Here is a 23,127-nt window from a genome sequence, read left to right on the forward strand (position 1 = left end):
ATTTACACAAAAAGAGAGATAAAACTAGAGTAATTGTAAAATTATTGTCTGTCAGTAAATCCACAAAATATTTCTTTCAAATTTTATTTCATGTTAATACCATAAATATACAAAACTCAAACTATTTCACATGCGACAAAGGCCAGACAAGAGTGCATTATTTTTTTTTCTTTTTACATGTGATTGATAATGGGGATCAAATTTTCAACTTTACAAAATATACAAGTGTCCCTTTTTTTTGGATGAGTTTCTTCTCTGATTCAGTGAAAGAACAGGGTCACAGGTCAAAAACACAGCTGTGTGTCGGCAAACTTCAAAACACATTTGTTCTGTACTGCAGACCAGCTGGCCAAATACATCAAGAAATGACCCACTGTGGCATGGCTTCATATAGCAACTTTTTAAAAACTATAGATACATGGGAATCATGTATGCAGCAAAGACAGGTTGTGTAATACCTTCAAAATAAAACATGGAAAGGGAACACATCACAAACCAAGATTTGAAAACAAATCTATATGGACATTTGGTAGATTTCTCACAGCTTTTCAGGACATAGAATAACACTTCAGGGAGATTTTTTTTTTTTCCTTTCATACCGTTCATACACATCCACAGACAACAAGCGAGCTTCTTGCAGGCTCAAGTTGCAAAGTCACTGAACACTCTTTCTTTCAAATCTAGCTGACGCCATGATCGTGTTAAAACAAAACCACACAAACAAAACAAATGTAAAATCAAACAAGAAATACAAATTTAAATTATAACATAAATAAAAACATTTCTGTCTTTTGCACTAACGTAAAAACGAGAAATGTGCAATGAAGAAAAGATCTCCGAACAAAAAGAATACTGCCGAGATGCAGGCTTGTTATGTCGCGACAAATCATCGACCCTCAGCTCCGTAACGCTCGCAGGAGGATTTCATCGACTCGACTGTTCAGTCTAGACATTTGTAATAACAGCAGTACCCATCATCAGTCATTTATTATGCACATCTTCGGACAATCACCACCACTATGAGAGGTGCTAAAGCACAACGAGAAAATGTAACCCACATCCATACTTCACTTTTAGTGATAGTAGTCTGTACAACTTGGTGCTGAATATCACTGGTATAACTGTATATAAATTAATGTATCATAGTGATATAACTGAATGTGCATCAAGTCCAAATTCTCATGATCCTTTTAACTATAAAAAGTTTGATGCCAGAAATCCACAACTGACGGAGAACGATGAATGCAAACGGACTGTTAGTCTATGTGATGAACATATACACAGTATCAGTGTTTTTACTATCTTATGTATCCAGGTTAATCTCGCGAGAAATCGCCGCTTTATCACTGTTCAGATCATCTTCTGTGTGAAAAGGTAGGTCAGTTCTTCTCACTTCTCCCGACGCATCTCTTTACGATAGGAAACACGATGGCAGGATTCCACGAGGCGAGGCGCTCTCACATTCATAGCAGCGTTAGGTGTTAACCGAGTATGGAAGAGCTACAGAAGCAACTGAGGGAGAGCCACATACTGTAGTAGTGTGTTATGTCATACATACAGAAAGGAAAATGATAGTTCTTACCCCCCCCCCCCCCACCTCCTCTTCTTTAGTGCACCAGGCCATGAAAGTTGAGTTTAACCTTCATCATTGGTCAAACAGCCACTGGGACATGAGAGGGAAAATCAGTCGACAGCAGACTTTCCCTCAAAACCAGCTGCCCCTTGCAGCCTGAAAAAAAAAAGGCAGTTGACTGAATGACTTTGCCAAAGAAACTGCGACCTTCAGTGTGCTAAACATGCATGTTCGCTATCACGCTGTCGAATCTAGAGATGGTGAACCAGCCCAATCAGAAGTAGCACACCGAGCAGGAAGAACTTACAGGTTGTCGCCGGGGGCCGGTCCTTAAATAAGAATGTATTCCTATTCATATGAGAACGGTCTTTGTCTCAATAAAAGCTGAGATATAGGACGAGGTACAATTTACCTTTCAGAGCTCAATGACCAAGCACAGGACTATCAAAAAAATTAATTAAATCAGAGCCTTAATTTTCTTCAAGTGAAGCACATGTTCGCAGTGGCCCAGCCATTCCAACATCCACTGTACCTGCAGTATGTGGCCAAGAAAACCACCACGATCAGATTATCACTTATCACGACTCGACACCGGATCGATCACGCAGGAAGCTATTTGGAGGCCGTCACCATGACAAAAATAAGGTATGCTAGAACTGCGACCTCTGCCTGACCTGGGATCACCTCGCGGGGACAGAGGAACGAGGAAAGCGAAGGAGCGTGGGAGTGCGCGAGATGAAATCCCACACTCGCACCTTGAGTCACTCAGTGGATGTTTTGAGGGACGTGAGCAGACAGTCACCTGACTGAAAAGCAGAGAGGGAGCATGTAGGAGACTTTAAATATTATTTGAAGTAAAGATGCATAACTCTGGCCACGTGTCTTTGATCGGAGAGGGCCAGAGTTGTGTATCTCCGTCTTGTCAGTGTGTGTGTATGCTTTTATGTGTGAGCATGTGTACCACGTATGTGTCTCAGTTTATGGTTGAGCTTTGAAGGCCCCGCGAGCAGCGTTGGTTGCAGCATTAGCTGCAGCGTTGGCAGCCGCTGTCTGAACCGTCTTGTTGGACATGACGCCGGTGGCAAACTCTTGCTGAGCCTTCTCAAAACTGGCACCGGTGGTACGGTACAGTGCGTGCACCTGGAAAGAGTGGAGAAGAGAAGTTAGTCATGACCTTGACATTTTTGGGACGTCTTGGCTTGAATTAGGATTTTATGTGGGTTGTTAAAACAGAGTAACGATGTTTAAAGTTCTGTTTAAGTTGTTAAATATAAAAAGCACAGTGTTTAGGAGAAAAGCAGTTTTCTCCTTTGCACAAGAGAGATAACAGGAAAACTTTCAGGTGCACATATGAACAATGCAGACCAAAACTGTATTTGTTTTGAACCTGCAAGATGTGAGTCAGCACCAGAGCTCAAATTTGGCAAATCAGCTGCATGCAAAACCCTTTGGATTTCCTTTGATGTGTCATCCTGTTCACTTCCCAGTGTCTTAGAGAGGCTGCTGGTGTTACACTGATTCTAACCCATGTGTTAGACTACTGCTGTTAAATGAATGGCTACATGTTTGAAGGAATCACAGATCTAAATAAGCAGACTGCAGCGTTTTGGAGAACTTTCTTTTTTTAATCATCGGTGAATCGCCTTTGCGTCATCTTTTGAGCTCAGCCTCTTTCTCTCTCATCTTTTCTCCATAATTTAGTTCCTCTCTGTAGAATTGCTTCCCTCTTTACCTGTCAGTCGTCACACACATCAAGCGTCTCTGACCCCAAATCAAAGAGAAAACCGAATTGCTTTGAGTAGCAGACTGAGTCAGTTTCAGTGAAGTCACAGGCAGCATTCATGTGCAGCAGTGTAGCTCATCCTGAACGTCAAAGTCATTTAATTTTGTTTTGAAAAACGTCATGACACAGCATGAAAGTCACCTTGTTAACTTGCAGTCATTGTCGTCCATTTCACTGTTTGTCATTTTTGTGTTAAGTGGCTGCATATTACAATTAAAACTGTGTGTAGGATAATGAAGTTTATTTATTTCTCAAACATATTGTATGTAATAGTCAATGTTTATCAATTTTCTTTATTTTTAAAAATGACAAAGGGCAGGACCTGACTTCCTAATTTACTACCAAACATGATATTAAAGTGTTAACACCATCCTTCTCTTGTACAATCTTACAGTGAAAACATGCATAATTATGCATTATAGTGTATTGCATGTTGTTGTATCACATGGGATTTGGTTCCTTCTGGCTGGACTGACTTTAAATGTATTACTGTCACAGCAGACTTTAAACTGGCTGCACACACAATCTGGATTTTAGTAGGTACAAATCTGCATCTTATTTGATTTCTCTCCTCCCTGCTGTCTTTCGGTCTGTCAATTTGTTCAAACCTACCTCAAGGCCTTTAGCAACGCATTGCGTCGTTCACTGATCCATCTCACGTGTTGCCCTGCTTATTCCTAACACCTTGCCCTTAATACATCTGTCCACTCTCCAATATTCAACCAATTACAGCGTGTCATTGAGTATATCAAACTTAGAAAACAAGCGCTGACTTTCTTACCTTTTTAAACATGATGAGCGAGCCCACGGACAGTGCGGTGAACAGAGCTGCGATCAGCAACATGATGATGCCCACTGGGATGCTGGTGTTCAGACCAGTAAGAGCTGCGATCCAACCGCTGGTCAAAACACAAAACAACAACAACAACAACAACGTGATTGAGCCTCAGTGCCACACACTCACAGAGGGACAGAATAAGTAAAAAGCACAAAAAATACTCACCATATTCCCCAGTCAGTGATGCCAATGGTTTGAAGAACGTGAACTCCGAACTGACAGATGTAGACGAAGAAGAAGACGAAGAAGCGGAATGAGCTGTCGCTCCTGTAGTGAGGAAAAATAACTGTCATTCATTTTTCCAGAGAGGAAAATATTCTTTAGAATTAATAATAAGTGCAGGTTCAGAACATGACATGATAACGAATGAGCTTCAAAACCCTGAGAAAAAACAGCACATTGAAAGTTACGAGTTTCTGCTTCTTTCTACTGCTAGACAAAAGGCGTTTTCATTTCCCACGTTTCTGCTTACCTGAAAGCCCCGTAAAGCGGTCTGTACCAGCAGACGAAAGAACAGGGGGTAAACAGCAGAAACCAGAGCATGGCCAGGCCAAAATCTACACCGCGAGACGTGTCCACACAGAACCAGGCCAGGCAGCCGAACATGTTCACAAAGAGTGTGCCTGCATGGACTGACAGACAAAAACAACAAACCCCAATGTTACTCAAGGACAAGAACACAGTCAACCTAAATTAATGCTCAGCAAAATAAATCAAATCTCTGATGTCCTTTTGATAAATGAAAGGACAAGTATGTTGGATAACAAATATAGGTAATTCTGAAGTGAGATATGTTTTCATGCTTCACTTGAGATACAATAAGCTGTATGAGTTCATATCGTAAGCCCATATTACTGGGGAGCGTGACCGTGATAATATTCACTGGTACAGGAGGCAGTGCTGCCTTTGTTTGGTGCCACGTGATCCACTTACACATCCAAAGGTTGTACATAATTTTGACGGTCTTCTGAAACTCTACAGGAATGTCCACTGCGATATCGTGGTAGAAACATGGACCAACAGGGAACTTCTCCGGCAGCGGAGGCCAGTTGTTCTTACGGCCTGAATGGACAGAGGAAACAGGGTTCGGATGATTAGTATCAGAGTTTTCACCCATTTCACATCTAATGTATTATACCAATATCAAGCAAGTGAATAAAGTGCATTACGCTTCCTATCAAAAAAAGGTTAATATCCTGTGGTTTAGCTTTTTGGGCTCAATCCCAAACAATGCGATTACTATATATACCCTAAAATCACAAATTTGTGAATAAGGCACAAGTGCATTTTAATTTTTTTTTTTTTTTTTAGTGCAAACGGTCTTTACAGCTTTGAAAATGGCATCAATATTGTGATGACTAATTAAGAACTGACTCTACTTTTGTTTTAAAACTGATGCTTGCATACCTCTTCCATTCAGTTTCTGGATACCGTCCGATAATCTAAATCCCAGCACAGAGCAGCAGCTTTAAACCTTGACTGAAGTCTTCACTGTTCACACAAGTCATCTACCAAAGAATCCACTTTTGGTCATCTGATCCGTACTTGGCTAAATGACAATTTTAAACTGGAACAGCTTTTGTTTCACAGAGGTTTAAAATGTTCTTCACAAGTAAAATGTTAAGCCACATTATGCTGTCACCACAGTAACACGTCAACTTTCCTGTCAAGAATTGGGCTTTGATTGCAAACGGCCATTCAGACTCTGAGGTTAATGAAGTATGTGAGCGGCGAAAGTGGCTAAGCGCTGGACCACTGACCTCCGGCGGCTCCGTGGGACTGTAACTCTCTCTCCCGACGATCGAGCTCTGCTGCTTTCTTCTCCAGCTCCTCCTGCCTTCTCAACAGCTCAGCCTGAGCACGCGCTTGGTCCTGAGGCAGACAAAGAAAGTGCTCTTAAAATTCACCTGACAGGTGTTATTATATACAATAAGGTGAGTAATGGTGGTATTTTTCCACTCGGATAAGCATGGGTGTGTTAGTTTGAGGAGGGGGGAAAAAAAAAAAAAGGGGGTTACAATTGGAGCAGCCATCACTTGTCTTTATCAGTTATTACTGAACTATCTCTACAGTGGTGCATACTGTAGGTTGACAGCTACAGGTGGGAAAAGAGCTTTAAATGGATCCACACTATTCAAGACGGTGACATGAAGGGGTTGAAGAAACATCAGATTAAAGACAGTACCTCATTACGCCGCTGTTGGGCCATCAGAGAACAGGTGAATATATGAAGGACAAGAGGAAACGTAAACCAGAAGCAAACAAAGAGTCTCTATTGTGTGATGATGTTGTGAATCTACAGTCTAGACCACAAGTATTTGGACAGTTAACACGGTTTTTTTTTGCACTTCAGCACATTTAATTTGTATCCATTTTAACACAAAGTTTAGGGTTCCAACAGTAATAAGACGGATTTTAAGTGAAACAAATCCATCATATTTATTATTTAAATCACTTCCTGAAGTGATGTCAAACCATCAGCAGATACTTTATATCTGTGTCTCGCCTGGTGATGCTCTGGAGTTCAACTCATGGACTACGTCTCACTCTGATTAAGATCAGGCGACAGTCCACCTCTTCACCCGAAAACGCTTTTGGGTTGCTTTGGCTGTACGCTGTGGCTTTGGGGATCGTCATCCCGCTGAATGATGAGAGGAGTTTTGTCTGAGTCTGAGCAGAGAGAACGCTCTTGTGTAACATTTATTGTTTTTTCTGTCATCAATAAAATCATTGATGAATGTCAGTGTGTCCGTCACACTTTCCTCTTTCCATCATTTTGATGAACTTTGTTTCATCAATCCACCAAACTGATGAAACTTTCAAGACCCAACTTCTTTTTCTGTTTTTGCCAACTGCATTCCGGCCTTTCGGTTTTTGAGTCTTGGCAGACGTTCACATCTTGAACGCCTACACCCCCGGAAAGCATTCTCAACTTGCTGTTCAAACACAGAGGGGTTTTTCTTCACCATGCAAATGATTTTCTGCTCATTTACAAGGTTTGCGCTCCTTGGTCCATCAGGCTTTCCATTTCTATTTTTCTTCCAGAAAAGACCAGACCCAAACCAGCTGCTGGTTTTGGCAAAACCAACTACGTTTGATATCTTTCTCATAGATTCTGCTTGTTTTTGAGCCTCACTCCGATGTTTGTCATGGTCTCCTCTTCACTCCACATATCGATGGACAACCTCACATAAACATTGAAATGACAAGCAGCTGCCCAAGAAAGCAGCCAAGTGTCCCATTTCTTGCTCTGGCAACGCTGGCAACTTGGGCACTGTGTTACGAGGTCTACATCTATATTGAATTAAACCTTCTCGAATGAAAGCTGTGACTTGTAAGTTGTATCTATTATTTGATTTAAAACTGAATATGCTGATGCACAAAGGCCGAACAGACTGTCCAAATACTTACAGTCTGAACTTCAAATCTTAAGAACATATGTAGTGAACCTAAACTAGACAAATACAAGTAGAAGGACCAGTAGATGTGATTCAGTGTACGTGAGCATGTTTCTGTGTGTTACCTGAGTCTGCTGCTGTGAGTAAGCTGGCGGCTCTTCTGTGGGCTTCATGATGGCCGGCTGCGTGTTCTGGGAAGGTGCAGGAGCAGATTTGGGGGCATTCCCAGGAGCCGCCTGTAAACCAGCACAGATTTTTCTATGTTCATATTTGTGCAACGGAGAGGACAGACTCTGAATCAAAACTGTAATTAGGCCACATTCATATTTTGTCAGTGAAATCCTCTGTGACTGAGAGTGGATAAAATGAGGTCACTGACCCCAAAGCACACAAACACATGCATGCACAATAGCCATCGATAAGAGATGCTAGTTCAGCTGACCGTTCTGGCGTCTGTGAAGGGGTTATACTCCTCCAGACCACCAGGAGGGGCAGACTGTGTCACCTGGGTCACCGAAGGATCCTACAGGGCAGAGAGGTCCATACAAGAATTCAGGGGAGAGGGGTGAAAACTACAACCGCATAATAAAAACCTTATATTTTACTGTTGACCTACAGTTAACACACACATTCAGTGGGTCTATTGATTCCCATGTGCTGACAGGTATAATCAATGTGCTCACACCTGCACCGGGTGGGGGCAAAGAACAAGATTTACATGCGACTTTTTTGACATGACGACTTTATATGTGAAGTCTACGAACTGGGACTAGGAGCAGAGAGAATTGGGGGAAAGGGCCACAAATAACAGGCTTTGCATGACTGGACAGTCTACGGGAGCCCAAGCACGTGCCATAAGGAGCCAACGGTGTGCAGGGTGCCACTCCAAAATAAGCCCCACCCACAATGAGCACACCTGCAGGTAAAGGGGCGGGGCCTCAGCTTTTAAATCACCTTTCAAGCGGTCTGCAGGGTTTTGAATAGCTTGTTGTCATTATTTGACCTATAATAATAAAATAAAAAAAAACCCCACACAAACACAATTTCATCTACCTGAAACGCTCTGCGTCGGTAAGTTTCGGAAATGTTTGCCACGTTTAATCGTGTTGTGTATTAAATGAACGCTACACGTGTGCCACTCGGACAAGACCCTTTAAATCTTCCGAACCTGCAGACCAGCGACATTAGTTGGTGACTAATGAAGGCCCACGGTGGACCAAACCGATGAAGCAGCCGGGAGGCTTGTTGGACCGAAACGAGCAGCTGATGTTTACTGACGGTGAGCGCGGCTAGCGCTAACCCAGCCAGCTCACGTCGACATCACGTGTCTTTGTGGCTCGCTCGTCGCCATAAACCTCGCGATGCGCCCCTGAGCTTCCTTCACCAAAAGTGAGAGGCGCATTAAATGTGATCGACGACGTGAATAATGTGATCGACGCCATCAGCCGTATTCCAAAAGCTGCCGAGCTATGAGCTAACACAGCTAGCAGGGATGCTACCGTAACGAGTGGCCTCGCCGGCTCGTCGGGCTTGACGAGCCAAGTGGGCTACCTGGAAGGGGTTGCTGAAATCCGGGTCTGCGAACGGGTTGCTGTCGAAATCGGACATCGCGCAAATAACAGTTTCCTGTGTGTAGGAGCTCTCCCCCCCGGGAAGGTTCAGTCCTCTGCTTCTCTCGGCTGCCAGCAGTCTTCTCCGCCTCCTGCTGATGGAGACCTCCCGCTCGGCAGGTTGGCCAGTAGCACACAAAAGATGGCAGGAGGAGGAGAGGATGCGTGATGACACGGCGCCCTCTACTGGCGACTGGTGTTTCGGCACCCGGGACGGCGTGACGTCTGGACAGGTATGACGTCAGGTATATGACGTCTGGACAGGTACGGTACATCTGAACATGCTGCTGCAGGGCACTAGGATGAGAGACCTCTGCTCTCTTTGAACACTGATCTTTACGTTTGGACACACATGGACACGCTGCTTTCGCTCATTCACTCATCGTTTTCATTACAGACGTGAACATATGTCCGGGCGGGGAGTGGAAACGTTGATGTACCCTTAATCTCCTGCTTTGTGTTCATTATTTTTCACCAATAATAAACCGGTACTCTTATCTTGAAATACTTCTACCTGCACCTCACATTATTTTCACGTTAGTATGTTTGTGTAGGTTGTAGTTAAATATATCATAAAAATAAACAGGCCCTTATTGCAGAATATACAGTACAGCAGTTATTGTGAGGTACAGTTACTAAAGTACATGACTACATGTTTCAGGTATTTGTGCTTGCTATGCTGCTTGCGCTCGCCTCCGTTTCACAGTGAAATATTGTGCTTTTCACTCCATTATATTGAAAGAGTTTAGATAGAAAATATACAATGAACTTTCTATGATGCGATGCTTTAGATATCTACTCTGTGCCTTTGGTGTTTTTAAGTAATTAAAACTCTTGACAAGCTGAAAGATTATTGCTTACATAATTATATTTGTGATTGGATAACCATTATCAATAATCCAAAATATAAGGCCAACTGTTATCTTTTTATATTTAAAGAGCATTTTGCTCCAAATGTGTCTTTTGTTCTTTTTAAGTAACATTGTGAATGCATATTTTTTTCTTTTATTGGTTTAATATCACACATTGCATACCTGTACGTATACAGTAAGGCAGTGAATTAAATCATTTTCCTTTTTATTTTATTTCCATAAACTAAACAAAGACTTCAACCTGAAATTGTAGTTGCTTACTTACTTTCAGAATTTTTTTCTCAGACAACCCTTAAAGAAAATTGAAATTTTAATTAAATTTACTGAAAATTTGCAAATTAAAACTTTACCAACCTAAAGCACAACTGGAACTAAAAGGCAGACAAACTTCGCACACCTCGGCTCCAAGGTTGACTAAAATCAAAAGAAAGAAGGAAACATTTTTCCAGGTATAATTTTGATGTCATTTAGTAAACTGTGCACACTCTGTAATATTTGAGCTCCCATAGGTCAAATACCACAGCAATCTCCTCTACTTGATGATTATGATGATTATGTTAATGATGATAATGATGATGAGGATGATGATGTATGGAAGTGTCTGCTGCTCATTTGGTCGGTTTTGCCTGTGAAAGAAGTGGAGAGGCAAACCCAGACTGCCTATTTCATGATATGTAACAGTGACCTCTTTCTCTGGAGCAATCACAGACAATTTACTGGAAATCATTTTGTCTCACTTGTCCATATAAGAAGTGTCAGACCCCCTGAGAGCTCCTGTGGCGTGTGGTTTTATTTACCAAAAATGCCCGCTTGGGGGCGCTATGATCCAATAGGTCTCCTCCAGCCGGTTTTGCAGAATCTTTTCTCATTTGCCGTCAATTTATTTTCATTCAAACGAAGGGTGACCATGTGAAGAACATCAGATCAGTTGACAGCCTGTAAATGTGATTTAAACATTTAAGCACCATTTACCCAGATTAAGTTTCAATTGAAGAACAAATGCTATTAGGTTGAAATCTTACAGTATGTGGTAAATGATGGAGGTTAAAATATTCCCTTTCATCGTTTGAATTCTGTTGCTCATTTTGAAACTAAGGCACCACAATGCTTTGGTTTTATAGGAGCTAAAAATAATACCTTAAAAATCTAATAAATGCACTTTGGTAATAAGTAAACAAACACCTCCTCTGCCTTATATACTGTACCTATATAATGTTTTGCATTGATAGATTCTAGATAAACACAGGCTGAGAATTAATTACAATTCAACTCCAAACCACACACACACACACACACACACACACACACACACACACACACACACAGACAAACAAACAAACAAACAAACACACACACACACACACAAAATGAGCATCGGTTCCTTCCCTAATCTTGTATTAATGGACCCAATCACAGACTATATGAATAATCAATGGCCAGTGGTCTGCAACCACAGTGCTGAGACCTTGAGTGAAACTGAATTTTCCTAATAAGACACACACACCTACACTCACACACCTTGAGGCCCTTATAAGCTCTAATGCACTGTGGGTTGAAAATACGTCACATGGTTTGTTTGCTGCGGAATGTGAAAGATAAACATGCCGTGCAGTGTGTGCACGCCTATATGTATGTAATGTATATGTGTGTATGGAGAGGAATAGTGTGGTGAAGCCGGGGATCTGTCTGTCCTTGTGCACTCTCTCTTGCCCCTCTAATGCCACTTTCCACAGATGACTGTGTGGAAACAACCGCTTTGGCTAATAGCTGCTACATTAGTCTCTTAACCAGCTGGTCATGGCCATTTAGAAATGTTCATTAGGTCGCGGACCGGAGTGGATAGGTGTGATAGTTCACTCCCTGCTGTTGACTGTAGAGAGACAGGAAAAAGAGACGGGTAGCAGAGAGAGACAAGCAGACAGGCAGACAGACAGACAGACAGACAGACAGACAGACAGAGGGAGAAGCCATTTATTGGCCAATATGACGACCAAGTGTAAAAAGCCACAGATGCAATTATCATCATATTGCCCTGAATAAGAACCTCGTGCATAATTAGATCTCATTAAGGTCTATGAGTGTTATTTTAGGGCTCTGAAAGGTTGGGTAAGCAGGACTTGATATTATGGGTTATTAATGGTGCAACATCTGGTGCTATGCTGGCAACAGTCTACAGTGTCTGAATGGGCTGGAGGATTCACTGCTGAAGTGATGTTTTGACCAAATAGTAGAATACAATGCAGAATGTATTATTCTTATTTAAATATATGGATGTGGATATAGTGTATATAGATATGGGGCAGGATATAGCTTTATATACGGTGTTTGTATGCATGTGAGTTTGTTTGTGCTGATCACCAGTCAGAACACATTACACACCGCAGAGGGAAACAGTCCTCTGTTGCCGGAAAAAGCGATTGATTCTCCATTTCCATATTAATGAGCAGATTTGTTAAGAGCCTGCAGGAGAGGGAGAAAATAACAGGGTCTTCATAGGGCACGACATTTATAAATAAAGCTGATGCAGAGAAAAATGGAAATTAAACCTTTTAGTTTAATAAATTTGAGGCGTCCGCAGCAAAGCGAGCGATTTGCATTTCCATTTGTGGCCAAATAATGAGAGTGCGGGTCCATGATGAGCCTGCTAGTGCTGCTTTTGGGTCTCAGACAGTCAGACAATCACTCCAGCGTGCAGCCCTCCACATCAATGTCATTAGCTCAGGCCTGTTAACTCTGCTGCTTGGCTTTCTAAGATGATCTGGTGAACTAGAGACTCCTATTGTCACTTTGAATGAGGAATAGGATCACGCTGAGAGTAAAATGTATTCACTTCTATATTTCCTGCATTTCCCAACTTGGATCTGTCTATATATTTTTTCTTGAATGTTCAAGTTCTTCTATACATGCAGGTGTCACTTTTGAAATGATTGTTTTGTAGTTGAAACAACCCTGTCAGAAACGGTCGCTGTCTTTCTGTCTGCCTCTCTCATAAACACTTAGATACACACACACACACACACACACACACACACACACACACACACACACACACACACACACACACACACACACACACACACACACACACACACACACACACACACACACACACACACACACACACACACACACACAAAGCATCACTGATTGAATTTATTGGGGAATGGATGTTGACTAGACCACTCCAAGTAGGCTAGATTGTTGTTGTTCCCAGATTGACAGACAGACCCAGAGTGGCTGATTGAAAGTGCCTTTTAGCTTGCTCTCACTGTATATTTGATTTGGCAAAATGGAAGGGGAGTCCAGTCTTTTCCCAGGATGCAAACACAAGTCCTTGTGTTTGTGTGGGAGTATGTTTGTGTATTTGTGTGTGTGTGCGCCGCGTACGTATGTTGACGACGCTTCAGTAAATGCTGCATAAAATGTACCCTTTCAGGTATTAATTGAATAATGCAAGCACTCCTCCTGTCAGCCATCAAGTGGGCCACTTTCTCAGTGGCCCGCGCTGCTCTCCTCGCCTGTGAATTGACTAGATTTATCTGTGTTGTTCCAGCCAATGGATGCCATTTGTTCCAAATATTTGGCATAAACATGCAAAGAGCAGAGGCGTGCACTCATAAAATACGCTTCGGGACTGTTGTTTTACAGCCCAAAGGGACCAATGGGGCGGCTCTCAGCCTATCAAATCTTGTGGTGCTCTTGCTGAGCCAACAGCGTGTTAAAGTTCTCTTTCAAGCAATGATGTGATGAAAAGGAACAATTGGCTGCCATAAAGAAAGAAGAGTAGAACAAGGGAGACCATGAGAGACAGAGTTTGAAGAGAGATGTGCAGTGTCCTGCTAAATATGCCTGGTTATTTCCCATGCCTTTAATGGGATACATCTCATTGGGTGCCTTATGTCTGCTTCCAAACTGTAAAAGATATTTAGCTTCACACCTGCAGGAAATTCCCCATAATAAAGACAATATTGGCATGTGGAGTCTTTGCTGAATCTGTACTCTGCTTTCTAATGTGGTTTTAATGCAGCTGAAAGTTAAAGTAGCATTTAACTTGTATATCTGAATGCAAATGATGTGACATGAGTTGAAATTAATCAGGATATCCTTTAATTTAGGAGAAGAGAGTTTTTGCAGATCTAGACATTTCTCGTGTATCTATATTGTGTTTATGGATCAGACTCGTGTGTGTGTGTGTGTGTGTGTGTGTGTGTGTGTGTGTGTGTGTGTGTGTGTGTGTGTGTGTGTGTGTGTGTGTGTGTGTGTGTGTGTGTGTGTGTGTAGTGTGTGTCGCATGTTCGATTTGCTGATTTAGCACCCCTCTAATTTTCCACACGGTAATATTTGCCTTACCTACCTGCCATCTGTTTTTATTATCCGGGTGACTATGTTTGTCTAAGGATATCAATAATCATAAACAAAGCCATGACTCTTTCACCTCTCCCTTAGTGTACCGCTGGCAATACCTCTGCCTGTCTCTCACACAAGGGTGCTCCCAGTTCACACTCTTCACCGCATGCACTCTACATATTTCAACGCGTAATTGGTGAAAATCAAACATTTTCAATCCTAGTTTCAGTCAAACAATGCGAACACGTAACAGTACGTGGCCGCACATTCATAAATTCACACACTGTGCTTGTGGCTCATGCCTTGACTGAGTGTGTGCTCGCCTATTACAGACAGTAATTACCGTCAGTCACCCTGTGTGTCCATAACAAGCCAGCATAATGCCCTAATCAGGCCTGGATTAATCTAACCCTCTCTCTAATCACTCTAAAAGTGATTTATATTGTTTTTCCTGTTCGGAACAAATGAAATCTGTAGCCTAAATTAATACTGGCTTTTCATCACTGGGAAGCTAAAAAGCCAGTAACCATCACATTCGTGTCATTAAGGTTGCATCTGTGGAGACATGCGCGCGCACACACACACACACACACACACACACACACACACACACACACACACACACACACACACACACACACACACACACACACACACACACACACACACACACACACTCATATAAGAGTTGAAGAAAAAAAATATATAATGTAATATTCCATTAAATTAACAAACTAACAGCATAAGTCTTTTGTTGAAAGGCTTTCAGACCAAGCAAATGGGGGCATCAGAGGAATAACAAAAGTTTTATTGCTACCATTTCATATAACATATCCTGCTTTGATTGAATAATTACAATCAGAAAATGGTGACTGAATAATTACTTTTATGTTGTTGCTACAATTGTATCAGCTTTTTTCCCCAAGAACTTTTTGAACTATAAATTAAGTGCACTGAGAGTTTATTGTCAGCCTCTAGTATGTCAGCACCAGAATAATTTTGCACTGTAATGGACATAAAATCAGTTTGTTTTTTTAGCCATCTACCAATTACCAATTGAAAAATGCTCTATATCGTTCTGTACAAGTCATTTGTCAAATTGTATCAGCCACAATCTTGCAATTTCTTGGTCTCGAGCTTTCATTTAAGATAGCATGCCTCCTGTTTTGGTCCATGCCTCCTACTTTGTTTCATTTCCATTGTTAAACAAATCAATTCCAACCCTGACTCACTTCCCACTGTTTTTCATTATGAAGAACGAAGGCCGGACACGAATCGCAACAGAACCCTGAAATTTCCTGCTCACTATTCAGTTTGTGCTCAGAATACAAACCAACTCACAAGACGTACATTTAACAAATGCAAATTGTGAGCCAATCTGGTCGAGCTATCTGGGCTCCCGGTTCCATATTCATTTCCTCCACCCCACTGTTCACGAACTCCAGAAACAATCCTGAGGTTAATCTGAAAGTGATAGGAAATAAAGATCTGACGGTGTCCACTATCTCGCTTTTTTTTTTTTTTTTTTTAACCCTCTTCTTTATCTCTTTCTCTTCCACACTGTCTCTCACCTTTGCTCCTCTCTCCTTCCTCTCCTCTCCCCCTCTTCTCCCCTCAGTCCCCTCTCCCCTGTTCTCTTCATGCTGTGTAATTTTCATCTTACACACTCTGTTGCTCTGGACTATGAATAATGCATGGTGTGTGAGAAATCCTCAATCTCATGCTTGGCTCCCAGCGAGCATTACGGAGCTTGCATCTCTATTACGGAGATGAATAGGGAGAGAGGGGAATATCACATAGGATACGCTCTAACTTCATTGTTTGTTTGCAGCACTAAAACCTCAATCTGGGACTTTTTTTTTAAGTCCATATGAATTATGTATATACATTTACAAGGGGAGACTTGCTGATAAAAAATAATACTGTCAAAACTTTCATAATTTACCGTATTGTCACCATAGTTACATTTTTCTCTAGTGTCTCAATACAAATAAATATGAACAAGAACGGATTTAAAATTCATCTGCCTGTATGCTGTTAGCCCTTGAAAAAAGCTTTGTTTTGTGTAATGATTTTCTTTATTTTACAGAGAGCTACTTCAAATTCAATCCAATAATGCTATAAAAAACAGCGCCACAGCATTTTTGTCGTGGTGTGTTTCAGTTCTGTGAGGTTTTCATTTTTCCTTTGTCTGTGATTTGATTTTATGGAAATGATAAGATGGCAACTTGTGGGCACAATGCATTCATAAACACAGGAGTCTGGCTGGATGCATGTTCACATGAATCTATCTCCCCGTTGCAATTTGTTTTCGGCTGAAAGTGCAGATAACAAATTGGGATCAGGTTTCTGCACACAGGAAAAATAGACACACTTTAGGAACAAGACAGGTCAAAACTTCACTCTGTTTGGCACACAGCTTCATCATGAGGAAGAAATAACTGCTTGAATCTTTCTGCAGCCATCGTGGGAAGTATGATCCCATTGAAGTGACTGAGCATGTCACCTGTGACAGTTTTAAATGCTTTAGTCATACCCAGTCGGTTGTTTTCTAATGGATTTCCTTCTGTACTGATGAGGCTGCATCAAGGAACACTTTTACTCAACACTAAACTGTTAGAAAAGTAAAATGGGAGCAGTTTTGTTTGAGTCTGACAACCTTTCTACTTCTGAGCTGGTGTTATGTATACATTATGTGCTTGTGTGTGTGTTAGTGTGAACCACGCTACCACATAGAGCCATGTTTTATGGTGTGTGTACACGCGATAAAAGCACTCAAGAGTTAAAGTGCTTTTCTACCATGCTCAAAGCCATGTGTCAGCACTAGACCACTAAATCCACACCATTCCCTTGAACAGTTTCCCTTCCTCTGATAGTCTATCATTTCTCTGTTTCAGGTGGCTGGCCACTGTGGCTGACGGGGCCAAGTCCTTGAGGAGATCATGTGTCTGTGGAAAGTACAGGACAAGCACTGATGTTTGAGCTTTCAAATCAGTGTCCCTGTTGTTGCCTGTTTCCCTCTGCCTCCGCTGTGTTTCATTCCCAGTGTCTCTATGACAGACATCCAGGGCTCGGCACATCCAGTGATTCATGATTTAGCATTGTTGGAGTGCTCTGAAGTGTTGTGTACAGTATAGGGGCTGATGTAACATCTATATGAATCATTTTGAGTGATCATGAAGTGTAATTCTTTGCCGTATTTCTGATGTGCTGGAATATGCTGCTTATATTTGACCTATCTTTTTTATCATCGATCTTTATGTTCTGCTTCACTCAGTATTGTACATCATTTGTAATATAAAGCAGGAATAGATAGTGTTATAGACAAAAACCTCCCCATTATTTCGTGGTGCTGAAATCTTACAGAAATATGCCTCCCATTTTGGTAGACACGGCTTACTCTTTTGTCTTTTCCATGCCCGTTTAGGATGAACCCCAGATGAATCACACTAACGACCTGGGCCCTGTGCTGCAGCACTGCTCTGAAATTAATATCTAAGGAATGGAGATATAGGGCAAATAGATGAGAATAGGAACCCAATATTCACTCTTGGGTCCTACGTGCTCAGGCACAGACACACACATACATGCACTATGCTGCACGCAGCGGCTGACAGGCAGGCTATTATCCCCCAGCCTGCACTGCTGTAATTGGCTATCGCTTTTTACAAATGTGGCTCCGTCTGACTCGCATATCAGCTCCCGTCTTCTCAACTGTGTAGGGGTCACCATGGCTGTGTGTGTGTGTGTGTGTGTGTGTGTGTGTGTGTGTGTGTGTGCGTGTGCGTGCGCGTGCGCGTGTGTGTGTGTGTGTGTGTGTGTGTGCGTGTGCGCGCGCGCGCGCGTGTGTGAGTCTGTATGTGTATATATGTAGGGGTCACTGGTGTGCCCATCCCTCTCATGTCTTCATTTCACACGCTCATTTATGTCCATGCTAAACGAGCCAACGGATGCTAAGTGTGTCTGTGGCTGGTTCCTCTTTAGCAGTGTCTGAGTATTTAGCCATTAGTCTGCTAATAGCATCAAGATCATTCACACACTGGCGAGGTGATGATGAAATATTAGCTCAGCTCAGGCCGTCATTAGTTAGTCTGGGCTTGCCTTGGAGGTCAGGTTCATCTTATTTCTCACACAGAGATCAAATCCAGTTATTAACCGAATGTGCTGATTAATTTGTAATACTTTGGCAGTTTGTAAAAAAAACATCACATTATAAGATTACAGCAGCAAAGTCTGCTGCTTTAGATGCAAAAGCTTTGCTTTACTTTGCTGTGCAAAAGGAGCATATTTTTCTGTGACAGTACTGATGTACTTTTTATGGACATTTTTATCCTTTTATTTAAAAAACGTGGTTAGTTAGAGGTGGGCAAAAAAAAAGTCCTGAGCTGAATAGAGGACACAAAATGATATGCCTCCAAACATTAGTGTTTCATCCTGAGGTAAAAATGTTCCGCTTTTTATTTTAAAAAAATTCTGCAATTTAGCTACACCAGTTTATTTGGTGTTGTTTATCTTTACCAGGCTCTTTTTTATGGATGCAGACCAAGACATTGTGCCATTTTAATGATTTGTCATTGTTTGCAGTATCTTGTTTTGTAAATTACATTTGTCTTTAATCAAGGCATTTGACAGAGGATTGATAGAATATATCACACATTGTATACACCTAAAACGAAACTGACACCCGCTGGTAAAGCACCTGAGGGAAGATATTGGATTTGCTTTGGAGCTTTTACGCACCAAATTATATAAATGATTTAAAATGTGAAATAAACACATTTCAATTTTCTTAATCCAAATACTATGAGAGTATGGATGGTTTCTTCATATAAAATATACAGTATGCAATTGTTTTAACTTTTGGTCTCCTTTGTCAAAATAAATCTCATAAATATGTCACTTAAAGTCAACTGTCAGATCACAGTTATAAGCTGAGCATCTTCATTTCCAATCTACAGTAAGATCACTAGTATAATGTAGACAATTGTCTAAAAATAAATTCACTATCAATAACCTGTTACAGTCACATTACCCACATATTACATTCAGTTAACAACACATCAACATTTATAACTCAACATTTAATGCTCTTCATTTAAAAAAAAAAAAAAAATTAAAGCTGAAGAAACACCACCGTTTAAAACTGATTATATAGTGAAGTCATTACTGAAATAAAACTTGTATTTTACCTGCACAGCAGCCCAGTGTTTGACACCCTGCTGTGCCCTGTCAGGTTGGTACACATGTTGGAGAGTGACAGATAGAGTAAAAACCAACAAATAAACATTATGTTCACCCCTTGTATATGGCACACATATTGAGGATTTAATATTATAAATTATTGCACACCTGTACAGTTTAGGGATTAATTGTACAATGTGGGATGTTGTGTGCTGGATGGAGAAATTAAGGAAGGAGATGGTGAAAATGACTGACTTGAGTGTGTTGTCTCAGCCCAAGCGCACCACCAGTTTGGAGTTGTACTTTAAGAAGACTCCCTGAAGTCACAGCATAATTACTTTACCACTAGGCGGGGTGCTGGATCTGAAATTACATCACGCGTAATGGGGTTGATTTAAACCTATATTTGAGAAGCCAACTGCTTGCCTATCATATTCTTGCACCTTGTTAATCCCTAACCAATGAATTAACCCTCATTACCAGTGTTGGAATATAGATGAGCGCTCTCTCTCTCTCTCTCTCTCTCTCTCTCTCTCTCTCTCTCTCTCTCTCTCTCTCTCTCCCCCCCCCCCACCTGCTCTGAATCTTCTCCTCTCTATCCCGTTCTTACCCTCCATCTAGCTCTCTATGATGGGGGATGTCTGGGGTCAGTGATTCTGTCCCGTGTCGCCCCTGATAGTTCCTCCAGCATTCAGATTATTCTGGCCTTAGATCAGTCCTATCGGCTGACCGTTAAAGCACTTTAAACCCCAACCTATCCAAAAGCCAGCTGCTCCCCTGAGAGTAAAGATTGCCTCATATCTCTTGGCTTGTTTCTCTATCTGTCTCTGTCTCGTATGAACAGAGTGAACAGTGGGACTAAAAGAAGAAGACCATGAGCAAATGCTCTTGGCAATGCTTCAATTTCAAATGACAAAGTAGAGACGGAGAGCTGAGCACTGGTGTGAGATGAGCTTTATGCTCAGGTGTCATTTAAACCTGGCCTCCTGTAGTCTGTAAATAACATGCTTCAGATCCACTTTGCACACAATGTCAAGTGCTCTCTGCCAAGATTTGAGTAGAGGGGTGTATGTATGTGATTGTGTAGGTTTTACCCAATGAGACATCAGTCTCATAAGCACCTAAATCAACCCAGCTCCAATAATTTGATACTGAATTTATGAATGGTAGAGTTTCATGTTTTTTTCATATTCCGGTATGCTTTTAGATAAGAATCTATTGGATCAAAGATTTGCTGCCTCCAGATTGTGTTTGATTGATATCTGGCACTCGGTTATTGTTTACTGCAAACATTTTACAAGAAAGCAAAAACTTAGGTGGAGATCATTTCTTTAACACATTCACGGAAAAGATACAAAAATCGAAACAAAAAATGTATGATACATTTTCTGCCCACTGTTGTATTAAAACATTTTTCAGTTTTTTTCCCCCCCATGCGTCCTGTGAGAGGTGGTTTGCCAGTGCTTGTGCATTCAGATGAACGTCCGGTCTTATTGTGTGTGACCTCCATCTCTCTGGCTGTTTGCTGTCTCGGATAACATTTTGACATTCCAGTCTCCTCTTTCAGACACTGCGATACCTCGGGCCGAGGGTGGATGGGGGGCCCAATGATAAGGCTTCACTCACAATTAGCAGGCAGGAGCAGGGAGGCGAGAGGGGGGAAATTGAACTGTCAGGAGAGAGAAGAGAAGAGAGGAGGAGTGGAAGAGAGAAGAGGGTGGGGATTGAGGGGAGAGGAGGGGGTGGGTGACCCCATCCTGCAAAATGGAGCCCGTCATAATTTGTTCATTTGGTGCCCATCAGGCTCTACCTTCCCTCTCTAACACTGCTCTGCTGACCTCCCTCCCTCTGTTTCACCCTCTCCTCTCTTCAGCCTCTCATCTTCCGTTTCACCTCCCGCTTTACCTTCACTTATCACAGCAATCCCTCCTTATTGATATTATTGTGCCACACTCACACTGTAGCTATTAGCAACATTTTTCTTATTAAATACATCAATTGGCGATTTAAGAAAAAATTCTTCAGAGGCCTCAAGAGCTGCGAGTCAGGAGAAAAAGAGTTAATAAGACCGAGGCCCATGTCTGCCCTGCCTCTCCGGAGGATGTGCTGGATGTTAATGCTAATGTTAAATAAGCAGGGAGGCTTTTAGCAGCCCTGTATTTAAATGTCAAATGCTGATGGGCCCTAATGAGATAATACTGCTGAGAGCAATTAGCCTGTTAAATGCACAAGACTATTCACATCAACACACATAGACACACATGTACAGTAGTCTATGCATACACTTGTATACTCAGGTACATGCTGAGTATTGCTAAGTAGAGAAAACAACTGTCACAAAATACTTTATTTGTGATAAATTTCTCCATTCAAGAGCTGCCCGTTACATTTTGTTGTTACTGCCTCTATCGGTTTATGATGATAAACAACCAAAAACACCACGTACCAGTATTTTATCAGGTGAAACCACATTCTTCTGATGTTTAATCACACCTGTTGCATGCGGTCTCAGACTATAGTGATTTCTCTCTTCACCACAGGAAGTGGTAAGAACTGGCTTGTTGTGGTTTCTTTTTAATAACACAGTTTTTGTCTGTAATGAAAAACTCCCCTTTAAAATGAAAAATAGAAACTTTGTCCTCACATTGGCCAGTTTCTATCTAAATGCTCGAGTTAATGCCCTAAATCACATCTAATAAGGCCAAAAGACAGGATGGACTATTTAAACATTCAGGTTTTATATTTATTCATTAAAATCACTGATGTAATTTATTCTCTGGGTGTAAGTGGTTTAGTTTATCTAATCTATTAAATTGGCAGTTTTGCAGTGATAAATTCCTTAAAGGTATACCTTATACAAAAATGTTGTATACAACACATTAACAGGACATCAATCTGGACAAAGCTACTTCTTCAACAACTATAATTCAGCTGTACATATCACCGGTAGCTATCTATAGTATGTGGTTTGTCCTCACTGGATAAGTTGATTAAAGTACATTATCTGTCAGTATTTCAGCTGACCTTGCTGACATGTGTTATGTGTGTATTTGTGTCACACACCTAACTGACTCTACATGTCAATCATGTCAAATGTCTATCGATTAATTTATTTGAAATACTGCATCACCAAAGTGCAAAATCCCAGTACACTTTACAATTCCAAAGAATACATAAACCAGAACATACATGCAGCAAGTGGATAAAATAATAAATCTTAAACAAACACGTTAGAATACCATTGATAACATACAGAACAAACATAAATTATTATAATGATAATATTACAATAAATAATTATTACAAAATTTAAATAAAACAACATCCGCTTTGAAGAAATGATAAAACAACTTCCAATAGTTGGATCCAAATTCATGAGGATCTAAAGAGGAGAGGTACTGAAATGAAAACATTAGCAGCCTAATCTTTGTGAAGAGCCTGTTTCTCAACAATGTAATATTTTGTATCTCAGACTTTATATGTCATACTCAGGGTTTTAACAGTTAATCTGGATGTTTTTTATGA

General features: G+C 41.2%; 1 protein-coding gene across 2 annotated transcripts; it reads right to left on the bottom strand.

Annotated features, from left to right (window-relative positions):
* Window positions 1-2,134: 2,134 nt before the first annotated feature.
* LOC138626248 (secretory carrier-associated membrane protein 1-like) lies at window positions 2,135-9,361 on the bottom strand. Of its 2 annotated transcripts, XM_069707759.1 has the most exons (9): window positions 9,144-9,360; window positions 8,035-8,115; window positions 7,718-7,828; window positions 5,955-6,066; window positions 5,128-5,256; window positions 4,667-4,826; window positions 4,360-4,461; window positions 4,138-4,255; window positions 2,135-2,713 (listed from the first exon to the last, which is right to left on the bottom strand). In XM_069707759.1, exons 1-9 carry the CDS (start codon window positions 9,198-9,200, stop codon window positions 2,552-2,554), a joined length of 1,032 nt encoding a protein of 343 aa, XP_069563860.1. In that variant the 5' UTR covers window positions 9,201-9,360; the 3' UTR covers window positions 2,135-2,551. The 2 variants fall into 2 exon arrangements, with proteins under 2 accessions (XP_069563860.1, XP_069563861.1); XM_069707760.1 differs by lacking the exon at window positions 8,035-8,115 and having other exon boundaries at window positions 9,144-9,361.
* Between the last annotated feature and the right edge of the window lie 13,766 nt (window positions 9,362-23,127).

Source organism: Brachyistius frenatus, unplaced genomic scaffold, assembly GCF_029030835.1.
Source record: "Brachyistius frenatus isolate BFR_SWC_R1_liver_20210118 unplaced genomic scaffold, ASM2903083v1 Contig_72, whole genome shotgun sequence".
Lineage (NCBI taxonomy): Eukaryota > Metazoa > Chordata > Actinopteri > Embiotocidae > Brachyistius > Brachyistius frenatus.

What these genes read in the sequence shown, in the direction of transcription:
- LOC138626248 (XM_069707759.1), bottom strand. Translation starts at nt 9,200, where the DNA reads ATGTCCGATTTCGACAGCAACCCGTTCGCAGACCCGGATTTCAGCAAC. An exon ending in GTCCCACGGAGCCGCCGGAG is followed by an intron (nt 5,257 to 5,954) that starts GTCAGTGGTCCA and finishes CTGTCCATTCAG; the next exon opens with GCCGTAAGAACAACTGGCCT. An exon ending in CGCTCATCATGTTTAAAAAG is followed by an intron (nt 2,714 to 4,137) that starts GTAAGAAAGTCA and finishes CACTCTTTCCAG; the next exon opens with GTGCACGCACTGTACCGTAC.